The sequence below is a fragment of the Quercus robur genome, chromosome 9 (genome assembly GCF_932294415.1).
Source record: "Quercus robur chromosome 9, dhQueRobu3.1, whole genome shotgun sequence".
Lineage (NCBI taxonomy): Eukaryota > Viridiplantae > Streptophyta > Magnoliopsida > Fagales > Fagaceae > Quercus > Quercus robur.
In genome coordinates, this window is record NC_065542.1 from 50,033,810 (window position 1) to 50,052,167 (window position 18,358).

The 18,358-nt window shown below is 35.1% G+C and overlaps 1 protein-coding gene across 2 annotated transcripts; it reads right to left on the bottom strand.

The window, feature by feature from the left end:
* Nucleotides 1-1,947: 1,947 nt before the first annotated feature.
* Nucleotides 1,948-9,931, bottom strand: LOC126698898 (UPF0481 protein At3g47200-like). 2 transcript variants are annotated; one of them, XM_050396404.1, is made up of 3 exons: nucleotides 9,785-9,931; nucleotides 8,953-9,034; nucleotides 1,948-3,613 (listed from the first exon to the last, which is right to left on the bottom strand). In XM_050396404.1, the coding sequence occupies exons 2-3, from the start codon at nucleotides 8,962-8,964 to the stop codon at nucleotides 2,162-2,164; spliced, it is 1,464 nt and encodes a 487-aa protein (XP_050252361.1). In that variant the 5' UTR covers nucleotides 8,965-9,034; nucleotides 9,785-9,931; the 3' UTR covers nucleotides 1,948-2,161. The 2 variants fall into 2 exon arrangements, with proteins under 2 accessions (XP_050252361.1, XP_050252362.1); XM_050396405.1 differs by lacking the exon at nucleotides 9,785-9,931 and adding an exon at nucleotides 9,133-9,274.
* Between the last annotated feature and the right edge of the window lie 8,427 nt (nucleotides 9,932-18,358).

Consider the following 18,358-nt stretch of genomic DNA (forward strand, 5'->3'; position numbering starts at 1 on the left):
CCATAGGCTTGTGTCCGAGGACCATGCAAGGCCTTGGTTCTGTCCAAAACTTGTAAGATTTCTTTTTAAGTAATTTTTTCTCCATACTTATTTACTTTTCGAAGGTTAACCCCTAGGCCAGGGAGGGGAGAGTTGGCTTGAGGCCGGAAGCCCCTAGAGTTGCCCGCGCCGTTAGCAGTGCAAGGCGTAGCCCCTAGCAGAGGCTTATGTCAGAGCAACAACTGCACGTCGCCGGAGATGGGAAAAACTCGCGAATCTCTGCTTGCTAGAGAGCTGACTCATGCGCCACCCGTGCCAACGCGTAAGCCTTCCCACAGACGGCGCCAATTGTAGGGACACGATTCTCAAACGGCCCAACAATGACGTTGGGCTCGCGCGTGAAGGATCCCTCACAATAAAATTTGTAGAGAGAGTGGGCTTGAAAGGCTGGCGTTTGGTCACAGGGCATTGGTCCAAACCAGATTTTAGGGAACTCAGATAAGAAAAGGCTTCAGCCTAGATATCCAAGCCCCACAGTTTTATAACTTGAGGGATTGGGCTCCTCGGATCAGGTCCGAGGAGCACTAATGTTTTTCTCCGGTTACCCGGCGGTGGGTTTTTCGTGGTGGTATACATATATTGTCCGGGCATTCTCATCCTTGGAGTTTTTTTCAGAGAGTGAGATGGGGATCCCCCTCTAATTAGTTTACCTTACCTTTTATACTAGCCAACGTTTGTTGTCCCTCGTCCACGTGTAGGGTCAACTTTTCCAGGACTGATATTTGTCCCGTCAATCTAATCCCAGAATTGTTGGGGATGGTTAATAAAGCCTAAAAATCAGGTTCTGTTAGGTGTAAAGTCTTATCAGTGAAGGGTATTAAGGACAACTTCCCTGAGATATTTTAGATCTTTCTTACGGATTTGTTCTTATAGCTCTCTCTCACCCTTTTTGTCAAGGGAGCTTTAGGCTTGCCGAGGACTAAACCGTCATCGGCCGCATATCTGGGCCATCCTCGGCCTTATACCTTTAAGCTTGGGCCACAACTTTTTTCAGCTTGGGCTTGCGGGCTCCCCATGAGCAAGTGGGCCTGGCCCATAAACTATCTGGCCCATGAGAAAACATTTCTCTTTAAAATGCTTCCCCTCTCCATTCATGCAATTAATAAGGCTAAATAGCTTGCCGATTAGCTATTGTGTCGAACCTGGACGTTCTAAAGTTATATAGTGTATTGAGAATCTTTGCTAAGAAAGCAGCTGTGTTCTGAAAATCAATTCTTAATTTGGGTGACCTTCATGGGAGTATTTGAATTGCAGTGGCAAATCAAATACTTGAACTTCCAAAATTGGTGGAGACTATAAAGTGCTATTGCCTACTCAATAATTTGTAATCAATAATACAAATTTGGAAATCTACAAACTAGCCACGGTTTTCTTGGCAAACTTGATGCATGTTGTACAAATCAAAATTTCCAAGAATCTGTACAAAATATAACAAGCTTATTTATTTACCTTGCCTAACGCATAATAAACATTTTGTAGTATTTTTTTTTTTTTTATTGATAGAACCTAATGCATAATATTTGTTTTTGACTTGCTAATGCAAATTTAGAACTCAGAATAAAAATTCTCATCAAATTCCTTACTTTCCACTTCAGCTATTTTCATCAGAGATATATCCCATTTCATTGGACAATACTCACTTCCTCTACACTTGCAATAGGAAATAGAAAACAAAATTCTAGTACCACAAAAAAATACACAACTTTTGCCATAATTCTTTATGTGCTTGATTGTGATTGGTGAATAAAAAAAAATGGGTCCACGTGGAAGTGATAAAAGTCAGTCACAATTTTTTCATTTCTCCCTACAACCAAATTGAATCTAATAAAAACCAGAACTCCCAAATAACAATTAAAGTTTCAGATAAATTTTCAGATAAAATTACTACTGAAAAACATGCAAACCTGAATAGAATTGAAAAGAATTATTACAAAACTCAAAGGATAATTAAACAGATATAGATAAGCAATATGACTATCTGATCTAATTCCAACACAAACACACTCAAAAAGACTTCCAAATGATAAGGATAAACCCTTATTCAAAATAGTAACAACTGAAAACAAAGGATAATTAACAGATAACAAAGGCTAAAGTGATCAGCAGAACTGCTGCATACCTGTCACCAGTTAGTGGACCATAGAGCGCATACAGTTTGTATGCCCGTGAGCAAAAGAAGCAGAATAGCAGCACTGGTTGAAGCGGCCCTCCAAGGAGTGCAAAAATATTGACGCCATAACGTTGCCCTCCATCTATGCCAAGGTTTCTTACAGAATGCATTCAAATCTTTACATATTTTCGAGTATTCAGGATTCATATAATCCAATAACATATCGGTGCTAAAACTGTTGACAGCTGATGCTGCTGTGTTGCTGTCGCCAAGGTAATTAACGAGGATTCCCTTATCACAAAGTAAATCTACATCTTTGGAATTATCAACTAGGAAATCCAAGAAGACAAAGAAATCCGTAACATATGTGTGCCCTACATAATGCGATTGCTCTAATGCAATAATGTTTCGAATAAGACGTATTCTCTCACCATTTAACTTAATGCAGGGGATTTCCAACACTCCATTGTGGAACCTTATCTCAAGAAAGTGTCTACGCAGTCTATTAAATTCCTCTTCCTCATCAAGCCCAACTCCCCACAACTTGACAAGTGCCTCAGGAAGCAGGAACCGTATGTCAAGACAGCATCTACGCGATCCATTTACAAATTCTCGACTCCTACGTCTGCTTTCAAACCCCCAGAACCTTTTGTCAACAAACCATCCGCCCTCCACATCCCACTCGACTCCCTTCAACTCGACTCCTGCCTCATGCAACTGGGTTGCAGAGTATGACAGTTTATCCCCTTCAGGTCTTACATTCGTTGATATTCCACGTAGATAAAACAATCTAACCAGATCTGTTAAGTTTTCTACGTGCCCATCCAATGGCAAAACCCCAGGTCCTTGAAAGTCGTAACATTCAAAGAATGCAAAAGCAAGTTGCTTTAAATTCAAAGGACGTATCCCTAATCCAGCCGGAAATTTTGCTTGCTTGAATAGCATGTCTAAAACAAAAAAGGGAAGCTGATTTCCAAGTATTACCAAGTCAAATTTCAAAATTCGATGCATCCATTCCGCAATCATAGAATCGTTCCTTTCCAAATGTGGGTTAGAATGTCTCAAGAAGTATTCAAGAATGAACATCCCATCCAACACGATCATTTTCACAAAATCCTTAATGCTTATGCTGGACACAATATCCTCTACATAGTAAGAGCGAATTTCTTTTTCCTTCTCTTTTACTGCGTATAATAATTCCTCCCAATTTATGTTAGCCCGTTGAATGAAACGCTCACAAAACTGTAATTTGCACCTGTTCATGGTCTGTAATTTTGTAATGGAGCGGTGAATAGGGCCAATAGAAATAAGCAAAGGAGTGAAGGCTTGCTCATCCAGTTTGCGTAGGTGATCTGGAACACTGATCAAACACCCAATTGAGAATTGTTGCTTCGGACTTACAAACATTGCTTTAAAGTCATTCACCCAATCTCCACTTACATCTGCAGCTGAAGAGCTTCCAATCTATCAAGATAAGAGCCACAAGGATTAAAAACACACCACGTGTAAAGTACAACTCGCTATAATTTGACTTCAAATTTCATTCTATGCCACTATCAAAATGCATGCACTGGTGTTACAAGAATAATGAACATTTTATATTACATCATTTATAAAATTTTGATTTAATCATCCTCTTTCACTGTCAGGTAAAGTTGATCACATAAAAGATTTGAAAACTGGTTGACAATAGTAATTTTGAATGAAGAATTTTAAAATGGTTTCTTTTGAAACAATAATTAATTAAATAAATAATTTTGGTACTAATTAGATCATTTAATTCCATTGTTCTTTATAAATAGATAATTTCATTGTTAGTTTGATAGAGACATTGGGTAATTAAATAGCCAGATTGAATTGTTTCATTTTAGTAGGTAAAAGAAAGAACTTTTTGATATATTTATATACATACTTTCTACTTCCTATTAAATTTTTGTAATTGTGATACTATGAAATTTTTTAATGTTCTATCAAAATTTCTTCATTTTGGAAATATATTGAAAAGGCATAATATTTTTCTTTTAATGGGAATATGGTATCATTCAATAAATTTCCCATTGAAGTTAGTCTTAGTACTTTATTTAAATTCTAGAAATCTCAAACAATTTTGAAATCAGAAGTAACTTTAATTAGGTTGAAAGTAATTTTAACATATGGGAAAAGTTATCAAATGCCCTAAGGGCTTGGTATAGGGTATATTTTTTTAAAAAAAAAATTTATGCAAAAAGAAAAAAAAATAGCTAATATTTTTGACAACCTTTTATATGGAGTCTTTTGGGTTAAAATTGCAAATTTTAAAGTTAATTTGTGTTATAGCTACTGTTCGAAATTAATTGGGAATCTGAGGAGAGAGACTGAATTTCGGCAATGGCGTTGCCGAAATTCAGCCAAAAAAAATAGAGAGAGAATAAGGCTACCGAAATTCAACCAGAAAGCAGGAGAGAGGAGAGAGAATAACAAAAAAAGTAGGAGAGAGAATAACCAAAAAGCAGGAGAGAGGAGAGAGAATAACCAAAAAAAATTTTTTTTCCCCCACAATTTCGGTAATGGCATTGCCGAAATTGTGGGGGAAAAATTTTTTTAGGAAAAATTTTTTTTTTTTCCCCACAATTTCGGTAATGCCATTGCCGAAATTGTTCGGGAAATTTTTTTTTATTTCCCCACAATTTCGGTAATGACATTGCCGAAATTGTGAGGGAAAAATTTTTTTTCCTAAAAAAATTTTTTGGCAAATTGTGGGGAAAAAAAATTTTTTTTTTTCCTAAAAAAATTTTTCCATTGTGGGGAAAAAAAAAATTTTTTTCCTAAAAAAATTTTTCCCCCACAATTTCGGCAATGGCAAATTGTGGGGAAAAAAAAAAATTTTTTTCCTAAAAAAATTTTTCCCCCACAATTTCGGCAATGCCATTACCGAAATTGTGGGGGAAAAAAAAAAAATTTTGGTTATTCTCTCTCCTCTCTCCTGCTTTCTGGTTGAATTTCGGTAGCCTTATTCTCTCTCCATCTTTTTTGGCTGAATTTCGGCAACGCCATTGCCGAAATTCAGTCTCTCTCCTCAGATTCCCAATTAACTTCGAACAGTAGCTATAACGCAAATTAACTTTAAAATTTGCAATTTTAACCCAAAAGACTCTTTTATATGTGTGTTACCTGAACCCTTAAAATTTAAGCAAATTGGAAGTACTATAAATTATACATATACTTGATATAAGATTTGAGTAGGTTGACAATATAATTTAAGAAAAGCATAAAATTAACGTGGATTAACTTAATTGTTGAACTTTCATATTAATTATGCATAGATTACTAATATTCCACATTCGACAATTAATGACCACAAGCAACTTAAAAATCATTAAAAAATCGTAAAATATAATAGTAAGGAAGTCAATTTCACACTGGAAACTGTTTACATAAAAAATTAATCTCCTCTGCATAAGAATCTTGATAGCTATTTGCTAAAGGCAATATCCACTCATTAAAAACTTTTAAGAACGATAACAAATATCATCTTCCAAAAATTAGAAACTGAGTTTTGCTAAACCTTGTCACAATATTTAAATTTTCACAATGAATGATGTTATATGCTACAATTGAAACTTTTCATCAAATACCTTCAACCATACACAAATAAAAAAAATTTCATTCTTTCATCTTCATCATTTTACATAAGTTTAGGTGCAATCTTTAACTTAATTAGTTTTTTTGAACACCCATTTTAGGCAAGAAAAATATATACATAACAAAAAGCATGTCTCATCAAATTTTTCATTAGATAAATTATAAGTTTTGAAGATGTAAACCAAGAAAATCAATGTTCTCTAGGGGTCCATTTGGATTGATCTTATTGTTGCTGAAACTAAAAACTGAAAACACTGTAGCAAAATAATTTTTAAATATGCAAATAGAACCGTAGGACCTATTTTTAATATTTTTTAATACGTGAACAGTGTCAGCACTGTGCATGAACAGTGTATTCAATGCTTATAACAGTAAAATTTGTCCCCCAAAGTCAACAAATGCAGGCCAAAAAAAAAAAAAAAAAAAAAAACGTGAACAAGAGAAAACGCAAACGCAGAAACGCGCAGCCCAAACGCTGCCTAGGTAACAAACAAAACACCTTATATCACCATTCAAACTTCTTAAGCAATACTACCATCTAAAATTGTTGGGAAGTTAAAATTTAGTGAGAGTATTTTAGCTGTGTTTGTTTTGGGTGAAAATCATTTCTGGAAATGCTTTTCCGGAAATTGAAATCCGTTGACCCAAAAAAAAAAGCCTTTGACCACGGAAATCAATTACCACTTCTATTTACACTCCAAAGGATTTCCGGAAAAAGAGAGAGAGAAAGAGAGAGCGCACGCGCGAGAGAGAGAGAGAGAGAGAGAGAGAGAGAGAGATCGCGCCGGATCGAGATCACGATCGACGGCATGATCTCGCGAAACGTCGATCGCGATCTTGCGTTGTTGACCACGATCTCGCGAACGGCGACGTTGACCGCGATCTCGAGGTTCGCGAGATCACGTCGGCGAGACCACGATCTCGCGAAGGCGAGATCACATGATTTTTTTCTGGGTTGTGGTTCTTTTTCAAACACCAGAAAATATTTTCCGGAAAATTTTTTACCAAACACATAAAAATATTTTCCTTTTCCGAAAATTAGCATTTCTGAAAAATATGTATTTTCCGAAAAACGTTTTACAGCAACCAAACACAACCTTAGCCACTACACATTGCAATATTTTAAGAATCATAAGCTTTCATTAGAGTTTAATTGAGAGAATAACAATATAACATATTTGCTTTTTTTTCATTACAAATAATAAGTAGTAGATTGTTACGGGTTATTATTAGTAAGTAAAAAAGTAATTTCATTGGTAAGTTTAAATTAGAATAACAATTTACTACCTAAGATTTGTTATGAAAATGGTGTGTGTAGCTCTTCTTTTTTTTCCCAATACCTTTATTTTTGGCCGTAGTGGTTGGTTCTAATATGATATTTTATTATTTTATATAAATTAACATCTCAAATTCTCAATAATTATGAAAATATTGTGAGAATTTGTCGTAATAATATTTTAATTTTATTATTTAAGCAAGTTCAACTGAGGCAAGCGTAAACATGGGTTTAACCGAAGTGCCGAAGCACAAGGCCAATAAAATAAAAAATAAAAAGAATTGAACATACCAGTAGTGCAGTACCGTAGCACTAACTGACTCATTGTCTCATTTTATATATAGAGAGATCCTATCTGTTTTAATCTTGTCCACTCACTGTCTCCGCTTTTTACATTTTATCTCCCTCTTTATCCCCGTCAATGTTTGAGCATTAGTATTAGAAAATGCTACTCTATTCTATTTTACCAACTCAAAAAACTACTTTATTAATTATAAAGTCCCATTTTACACTACTTCCAGCATCCCAAATTTTTATTTTCCTATTTTACTCATTATATAATATATCTACATAATAAAATAATATTTCCCCCAATCACCATCATTTATTTTTTCTTTCTCCCAATAACCATCACAATAAAATTTTAGTTTTTTTTTTTTAAGAATTGTGCTACAGTATAATTCTATCTTTATAATTGTGATGTAGTAGTATTGTAAAAGGGTTTGCAATACTTAGCAATAGCATTTCTTGATGCAATATATTTTTGGACTTAAAATGCCAAATATCCCTTACATTTGGAAAATGCTAATGCTGTTATGGCCATGGTGCCCATTGGTCGGTCCGGTTGGGTTTTATGCCTAACTCGCGACCGACCCGACAGAATCGGGTGGAGGAAGTTCAGACCCGCCACCACTTGGCAAGGGAATCGGAATGTAGCAGTCGGGTCGGTACTAGAAAGCGGTCAGTTCCGGTTGGGTCCGTCCACAGTGAAAAATCCGTCAAAATCATTTATTTCAGGCAACAATTTGCCAGATCCGACGGAGATCTCACCGGATCTGGTGAGATGTTCTAGCTGAGTTCTCCCCAAATCCAGAATAAACTTCGTTGGATCTAAAGAAATTTGACCAAAAACTCGCCGGACTTTTGTAAGTCTTCGGTCGGGTTGGTTGAGGTGGGATTTAGAAGAGAGATCTCGCCAACCGACCCACCGGAGTCAGTTTCTGGGATTTGTAACCCACAACTGACCGCCAGAGCTCACGGGTCGGTTACGGGTGGGTCGGTTCTGGTGGGGTCCGGGTTGGGTGGACACCCCTAGTTATGGGTAGTGTTCCGTTCTGGCCAAAACGGCAGAAAAATCTCGTACCAGTACATAAACTAGAAAGGTGAGCCACCCTATTCCACCTTCAATGAAATTTCAGCCCACTTCAGACCATTTCAGTCAGTACCGGCCGAAATTAAAGATTTGGCTGGAATGAGATTTGGGGTTCAAAAATTTTTTCCTCAAACCTAAAAGAATTTTTCTTCCCCTGAAATACCCCCCCGTGGATCACTATAGCAAATACCGGTACTACAGAGAAGGAAAACAATGGATCTAATGGTGGGGTAAATGTAAAAGAAAAACAGCGGAAGAAAGAGACATGTTGGAAGGTGCTATTTACAAACACCAATCCATCCTTATTTAACAAAATACCAATTTGTCTTTACCCTTTTAAAACCAATTACATTAGATTCATATTTTAAAAATAATTATTAAAAAAATGACAGAAAATTCAGCAGATAATTGTTGTATGGAAACAGCTTATGAAGATTTTAGTATAAAAAAGAGATGACTTTCGGCAAGATAAATAAATAGGTAGATAGATATGGAACTTAAATAAGAAGGAAATATTATATTATTAAAGCATACCTCAGTTACCATATTGTTTGTGTAGCACTACTACTGCACTAGCAGCCAAGGGAAAGGTAGGAGTTCCGGACCGAGATGCGATCTGTGGGAAAAAAAAAAGGAAAAGAAAAAGATGAGAGTGAGAGAGGGCTTTTGAGATTGTGAGATACTATAAAGAATAAAGACCACTGCAACTATTACGTCATTTATTCTCCGTGACCTTTCGTCACATTTTCTCTTGTTTTTTTTTTTTTTTTTTTTTTGTATCAACTTCTTCACCCAGCCAGCACTCTGAAGTCTAAACTCTAAAGGTTAGGTACAGCTGATACGGTCCACTTCTAGATCTTGCTAATAACACGATGAAGGTTAGGAAGTGTTTTTTGTTGAAATTTCTTAGGTATATTTATAACTTGAAAAATGAGAAAAACAAAATAAAATTTTAAAAAATTTATATAAAAACTAAAAGTTAGACTTATAAATTAATGTACGGTTTACTGCTAACATTGTCCCTCACTTTTTAATTTTAGTTTTTAATAATTTGATTTTTTTTTTTGAATAATTTGAATTTTGAACATATCAGTTAAAAGTAGTAAGAAGTGTTTACTAATTAACTAGGTTGCACCGACGCTGCACCGACGCGTCATTTTTGACAAAGCACGTGTCGGACACTGATACCGATAAGACTCGCCGGACTCCGGTGTCCGAGTGGTGTCTTTTTTTTTTCGTCTCGGACACGGCGTGTCGGTTTCTTCACCGGCCGTACCCGAGTTATTTCGGTTATACCGGAGAAAATTCCGGATTTCGGCGGTAAATCTGAACCGGCCGGTAAAAAAAAAAAAGAGAAAGTAAAAACCTTGTCGTTGGTTGCCACCACAGATCCAGTCACCGACACAACGCCGATCTCAGAGTTCTCTGCTTTTTCTTCTCAGCCTCACGTTGCTGCTACTGCTGCTTCGTTCTTTTCTTATTTTAGCTTCATCTCCTTCTCTTCCTTTTTCAAGTTTTCTCTTTATATTCCTTTCTCTTGTCTTATCCGCCTCTACCGCATGAGAGTTGAATAATTTTTTACTAATTGACACACTTTTTAAGGAATTGACACCGTCTTGAACTGTGAAAGTTTAACAAAAAGTGAAAATTTGAATATAACTTTTTAACCATTCGAACGCCCTTTTATCACATCAATCAGTAGTCAGTAAAAGTTACACTCACGTGTTTAACACTTCAACTAAAAGGTTTATTTTAAAATTCATTTTTCTTTTTATTTTAAAATTCACATCAAGTTTAAAGCTAGTTTCCCTTTCTGTTTTTAGTTTGGTGTTGAATATAATCCATTTAAACTTTATGTCCGTACTCTAAACATTTTATGTGTATTAGACCATTTATAGCAGTGAAATTAAAAATATATTTATTTGACATTCTAAAAAGTTATTTTATGTATTTCACCTACTCACAAGTTATAACAGTGGATCTATTTTAGCTTTCAACACAATAAAATAATATAAATATCACAATAAAATAATATATCTACTACAATAAAATAATATATTTATTACAATAAAATAATATATCCACACAAACTTCTCATATTTTCTTAGAGTTTCTTGGTAGGCAAACATAGCAACCCACACCCAACATAGAAGAAACATCCCCCACCACCACCACCAGTCCACAGCGAAAAAAAAAAAAAAAAAAAAACTCAAATCCTCAATCTTTTTCCTCAATCCAAACCAAACAAAATCACCAACCATAGACAAACCCAACACAAATCGGAGACAAACCCATGCGTCGATGCTACCCACGCTATCAACATCCTTGTCGATGCTTTGGTTTCCAATTACGCTACATATCTCACTCGGCTTCGATCTCATCGCTCTACCCGTAGGTCTGAGGCAAATGGCAGATCGATGACGTGGGTTAGAGGCAGATGGCGCCGCGGGTCTGAGGCTGATCGACAGCTTGGGACAGATGGTGGGTCAATGATGTCGAGCTTGTTAGCGGCGACGTTGACGATGAGTCGGGCCAACGGAGGTAAACGGAGTGAGCTTAAGAGACCGGAGTTGAGAGAGTGAGCTTGAGAGAGATGATCTTCAGATAAGATGAGAGTGAATGAGAGAGAGAGGCACAGTGTGAAAAAAAAGAAGCAAGTTGTATTATTTTATTCCCCAGCTGGAATAAATTTTTTTTTTTTTTTTTTTTAGCTCTTAGCTACAGTGCACATCTATCTATAGATGTGCACTATAGCAATAAAGCTAACAAAAATAGCTATAGCTCCACTGCTGGATCGTGGTTTTTTGTGTTTTAGTGGAGCTAAAATAACTATTTAGCTATTTAACTCCACTGCTGCAAGTGCTCTTATTGTACTATTTTTAATGTTAATTTACTTATTTGTAATTTTTACGTAATTTAAATTCTAGACATAAGCGTATTTTATGTCTAAAAATATTTTAAAAATATGCCTAAATATAAATTTTAATTAATTATTTAATTGTCCTACTCACGCTGTGTCGTACCCGTATTTTTCAAAAATTACCGTGCCCTTGTATCCGTACCCATGTTGTATCCATACCCGTGTTTGTGTCGATGCAACTTAGCTAATTAAGTTAACTCTTGATTTAATTTTGAAAAAAATATATAGTCTTGTATTGAAGATATGATTGAAAAATAGATACTTTAAAAATTAAACTAAATTGCAAACCTTTAAACTTAAAGGAGGAAGTTGGGAAATAATTGATAATATCGAAATAAATTAAGTTTTTGGGAATCAGTTATGAATGTGAGGAGTTCATATGATGAAGAGTTTTTTTTTTTTTAAGGGAACGTAACTTGTTTTAATATGAAAACCCAGCAATATCAGCTAGGAAAACAAGAAGTAAAGGTGATGGAACATCTTTCATTCAAACAACAAAATTTGAAATACATAAAGCATGGCGAGCTAAATTATAAGCAACCTTATTACCTTCTCTCTTAACATGAGAGTAATGTAATTGATTAAAAAACCTAGCATTAAGTCTAATATCCTCAATTAACAAGCCATTTTGAAGACAAGAAAATAGTGTCATTGCAGAGGGCATTCACCAAGAGTTGTGAATCGAACTCAAGGACAACACGAGTAAATCCCATGTCCAAGGCAAATTGTAGTGTTGTTGACGCTATCATTGCTTCAATCTCCAATGGGGCACAAGCCTAAGGTAATTGCTTAGAGAGTGAACCCAATATCGAGCCAAGGTTTTTTCAAATCACCACCCCAGTGCCTGATTTTTTCTTGTCGACAAAAATGGCTCCATCACAGTTTATCTTCACCAATCCCATGCATTGGATGCTGCCACTGAGACCGTGTCGCAGAGGGAGCAGAACGCATAGGTGGTGCAGGAAGTTGAACTGCCTTAATCTCAGCAAGGTGCTCTTTCGCCAATGAAGCAATCTAGTGTGGGTTGCTATTGGGTTTGTTCAATCGAATCTAATTTCGTTCGGTCCAAACTGACCATGCCATGACCGAGAATAACTCCAGGTGATGCTGGTGTGTGATGAGCCATGATAGAAGCTCTTTGTAGTCTATAAAGGTATTTATTCGACGACAGTTCCAAAGCGAGTTATCTTCCCATCCCATATCCAGTTCGGTACAGGACTAGAGAGCATGGATTGTTGATTTGGGTGCAAGCTTACATCGATCATAAATAGAATTGTCGATTATGGTTCGGCGTAGCAAGTTTTCTTTAGTTGGCAATAAGTTTCGGCAAGCCCTCTATACCAGATTTTTCATCTTGTTTGGCACCTGTAAAGACCAGATTCCTCGCCTAAGTGATCTATCCCACTCCAATAGTTCTTCACTGATCTCAGCTTCCTCATCAGATTTCAAGAACCGTATCCGGACTTACCTGTGTATGACCCGTTATGAGTGAAAGGCCAAAATAAGCTAGCCTCTATGGAATCAATTCATGATTCCATTGTCTTGTTGTTTCGTCTATGAGAATATCAACCTTAACACCTGCCATAGAATCAATAATAGGGGAAAGTACCTGTGGTGATTTTTTCCTTGGTAGCCAAAAATTATGCCAAATGCTCATTGATTTTCCATTCCCAATCTTCCATCGGCATCCTCTAAGCAACACATCCCTCTTATGTAATATAGTAGTCCATGCGTGAGAACCTGCATGTGAATTTTTAGCTTCCATTATTGAGCAAGTTGGGAAGAAATAAGCTTTGAAGACTTTATAAAACAGGGAGTTTGAATTAAGCAGAAGCCTTCCAACTTGTTTTGCCTATAAGGAATCATTGAATATGGCTATATCTCTAAGGCTTCGTTTGGAAGTAGGAAATGGAATGGAATAAAAGGAATATGTTTAGAATATTATTCCCTCCTCTTGTTTGGGAGTTTTAACTGGGAGGAGGGAATGGAATGAAAATGAATAAAAAATATAATTTTAGAATATTCTTCCCTTCTCTTGTTTGGGAGTTTTAATGGAGGGAATGGAAAGTTCATTCCCTTGTTTGGGAGTTTAAGTGAGAGATAATGGAATTGGTAGGAGGGAACACTCATTCCTCTCTATTCCCTTAAAACCTCAAATTTTCATTCCCCCCGAAATTGGGAGAAATGGAAGGGAATGAAATTAGATTTAATGATTTTTTTACTAAAACTCCCAAAATACCCCTATACCATTTATTTTAAAATAGGGGTCTAATAATAATATTGTCATAAAATGATTTCATTACACTCTCTCCATGTTGCTCCCAAACAGGATTACTTACATTCCATTCATTTTTATTCATTTCCATTCCTTTATTTTAAAACATCCAATCAAGGTTACTTAATTCCATTTCATTCTATTCATTTCTCTTACTTAAATACATTACATTCCATTCCATTCATTTCCATTCCCTTATGACCATCTCATTCCATTCCCTTATAAACTCCCAAGCAGAACTTAAGTGAGAGGGAATGAAATGGTTAGAAGGGAATGCTCATTCCTTCCTTTTCCTTCAAAACTTCAAATTTTTGTTCCCCTTAAAATTGGAAGGAATGGGAGGGAATGGATTTAGGTTGAATGAAATTTTTGTTAAAACCCCTAAAATACCCTTTAATATCAGCCATTCTTTTCTCAATTAGCCGTAAGAAAAAAAGCATAGCTACACATTATTGCCTATTTGCAACAAAGTGAAGCTATTGTTGTTTCATGAGACAACATTGAAGCTACTGTTGTTCATCGACATAGCTACATGTTATTCTTTGACTGCCACAAGTTTTGGTTACTGCTCACAAGTAAGTCTTTCTTTTTCTTATGTTTCTACAGGTTCTGTTATGTTTGCCTCCTACTTCATGTCTTGTCATATATTTTCTATCTTTGTTTTGTGATCAATCTTCTCCAAATTTATGAACAAATTTGAGGAATGTATCATTGCTTCTACTGGTTATATTGCTTTAGCTCAAAACAGCATTCTTAAAAGGAGAGTTTTACATTGGGAGAAGGTTATTTAAAGAATGTGGTGTGGGTTTGTGTGAGGAACTTGTTTTCTATATTTTGGGCTGAAAAATGCACGCGTACAAAAGATGTGTGTTGAGAGTCTATTTTTATCTTGAGTTTGAGAGAGCCAATGTATACATTGATGTCTTGGGATTGTGGATTGAGATTGATTCATTAAAAAAAAAAATCAAAACCAAAAAAGAAAAGAGAGAAAGAGAGTGTTGGTATTTAGTTTGAGTTGACTATGTAAGGTTTGTTTATAAGCATTGGTAGTGTTTATAAATCATGTAATTAATATTGCATTTTTGTTGGCATTATCGGTGGATGTAGGATTATAGTTGGCCAAACCACATTAAATCTTGTTTTAATTTTTATGTTGAATCTTTATGCTAATCAATAACTCTTAACATAATGGTTGCTGATAAATGTGGCCTCTCCCATTGCTTCTATTGACAACAGACCAAGAACTTTAAATCCTCCACAACCCTTGCCTGCATATATACATCTATTCAGTGCTCTTCTTTGGCTGTTCAATAAATGATTACCTGCCAGTATGTGTATAATCTGTTCTTCCTCTATACTAGTGATACTTATTGGCTAATGGAACATGTGCCTATAATTTCTTTGACCAAGATTCCAACTAATAACATAACTATGTTTTTTACCTAGATGGATTTGAATAATGAGGTACTTAAGACCATAATTTTTTCAGAATATATGCGGAAATTAGCCTTGGTTCATGCTTCATGCCGTTTTTTATGCTATATTATTCATCGAAGGTAACGATTGAAAAGACGTGTTCCCCACATTCCTACACAATCAACCAAAAAAAGACAATTAGTTTGTGATGAAATAATGCATTGACTTAGATCTAATGAAAAATGCTATGATGTAATACGCATGGGTCCAATAGCTTTTCAAGGTTTGTGTGACATTTTGCGAAGAGACGGTGATCTTTAAGACACACAACGTGCCACGATCGAAGAGCAAGTTGCCAAGTTTCTTCGCACTCTATTACGTAATGTGAAGATCTGTACAATGTCCTTCTTTTTTTGTCGTTCCAATGAGACAATTAGTTGCCATTTTCAAAATGTGTTAAGATCAATAATTATGTTAGAGGATCAGCTCCTTTGAGAACTTGATGGAACCCAAGTGCCAGTTGAAATATTACAGAGTAGTAGTTTCAATCCATATTTTAAGGTAAATATATAATGTATACATTATATATTTGATAGTAGTTTAGTATAAGTATATTTTAAGATAAATGTCTTTGAGAGATATTTTTAATTTCAGGATTGTATTAGGGCACTTAATGGAACACATATTCGTGTCAAAGTGTCTAATAAGGATGCACCAAGATATCGGGATAGGAAGGGTTACCCAACAAAAAACGTGTTGGCGGCATGCTTATTTAATTTGAAATTCACGTACGTATTACCGGATTGGGAAGGTACTGCTTTAGATTCGAGAATAATAAAGAGTACTTTAACTTCAAATAATAATTTGAAAATCTTACAAAGTAAATTGAATTCAAATACGTATTAAGATGTATTCTTTATAATTAAAAAATTTATAGTATATAATTAACAATTGTTCTTGTTTATTAGGTAAATATTATCTTGTTAATGCGGGATACATGAATAGAAGTCGTCTAATTGCACATTATAGTGGAGTGCATTATCATTTAAAAAAGTACTTTGTTCGTCCCCCTGAAAATGTTAAAGAATTGTTTAATTTGTGACATGCATCATTGCACAATACTATTGAAAGAGCATTTGGTGTACTTAAAAAGAGATTTTCTATCATAGCAAGTACTACAAAGCCTAGTTATTGTGTTGATACACAAAATGAAATCATTTTAGCATGTTGCATACTTCATAATTATTTAATAGGTGTCGATCCTGACCAAAATCTTATTGCTGAAGTTGATGAAGAGATTTTACATTTTCATCGTGAATGTATGACCCCTACTCCAAGAGAAGATGATGAGGATGCTAGGCAAGGAGATATTATAAGAGATTCTATAGCATTAGCCATATGGCAAAACTATATCCAAATGTGATAGCTTTTGTGTTTATTCTTGTCATGTCGTTTAAGACTATGTTATGTTTCAATTACCCAAACCTAAATGTTATGCAAATTTCTCTTTTCATTTTGATATTGCTCTCTATCTATAGATAATTAATATTAATATTTACACAATATTTTTATATGTATTTTTTGTCCTATTAATTATAGCATGGGTAAGATATCAAAGAAGAATGGTGGAGATCCAAGCAAAGAAGTACAATGAAGTAGTGTTATGGATGATGCTTTAGTGGATGCTTTTTTACATTAGGTGATCATAGGTGGTAGAGCTAATGGAACTTTTACCTTTAAGACATATGATGACATAGTGAAAGAGTTGGTTGAAAAATTTCACATGGAGATTAACAAGATAAGGTGAAAAATCGACAAAAGACACTGAAGAAGAATTTTCATGAGTGCTATGACATATTTAAAGATAAATTGAGTGGTTTTGGATGGAACGATTCTTCAAATACATGGACAGCTGAACCCGAAGTTTAGGAGCCACTCATAGCGGTAAATTATCATTTTTTATGAGTTTAATTTTATATTATATAATTATATCTGTTGTTTAACCATTTGTCTTGATTTGTAACAGTCTAAACCTGCAGTCAAGAAGTGGATGACAACACCTATGCCCAACTACTTTAAGATGACACAACTTTGGGTTAAAGATAGAGCAAAAGGTGATCATGCTGAAACAGCAAAGGAGAAACGTGCTAAGTATGTTGCACCGACCGCTATTGATGAGATTGATAATTTGATATCTCAAAATAAAATTTCTTTGGAGAACTTTGAAGTGGAAGATGATTAGAGGTCACTAAAAATTAATGTTGCACGTTCTCGAATGTCATCACAAGATGCAATGTCTTCTTAAAGTAAGAAAAGACAACTGGCAGAAGATGATGAACTCGGGAATGTAATTTCCCAGTCATTTGATAATGTATCAATGGCAATTGATAGGGCGACTGAGGTTATGGCTAAGTGCTTTGCAAAGTCATATGTAACAGAAGTTCATGCAGCTTTGGGCGTATTCGACTTAGATCCAATATCAAAGACTGAGGCCTAAATAGTTTTGATGGAAAATCCAACATATAAGGAGATGTTCTTTGGTTGCCCAGATCATGGGCACAAATATGTCTTATTGACACTGATGTCGAAGCCTAAAAATTAAAAAAAAAGTGTGGGATTTTTTGGCCAACCTTAGTTTTGGAATGGATTATATTATTTTATTTTGTTTTGGCAAGACTTATTACTGAAGTTTAAAAAAAATAAAAAGATATTTGTTTGCATTTTTAGAAAATATTTATTTTATTGCGTATAAATATGTGATGCGTGAATTGCTTTACAACATAGAAATATACATAACTTGTCTGTTAGTTACAATAAAATTTTATTTTTCCTTAAACTAGAATTATTTTAGTTTTATATCAGGAAATTGATATGTTAATAGTTCTATTATCTCTGGTCTTAGAGTGATGTTGCTCAGTATAAGAAATTGAGAGATGGGGATGTATTAAACTATCAAATCCATTGTAAAGCCCACCAGTCGAAAAATGTCCAACCTAAAACTAGCAGCTCCTAAAAAATATTTGCAAATTGAAATAAAGAAATTGTGCTATTGTCAATTTTTCATGCCATTATCTTCATCTGTTAAATTATTGATTAGCGTGATGCAATCTATTCACCTTGACAAAACTATATTGTAATTCAATAATCTAACACAGACCCAATTGTGGCTAACTAGTTTCACATCATCCGCTAAATGCTAAACATTTCAAAGCAATTATAAGTTCTCATTGATTATTTTTTATGTTCTTTAAAATGAGGGGTATAATAAGGGTCAAAGAATTTAAGACCCCGGCCCACTTTATATTAAGGCTCAAGGCCTGAGCCGAGGA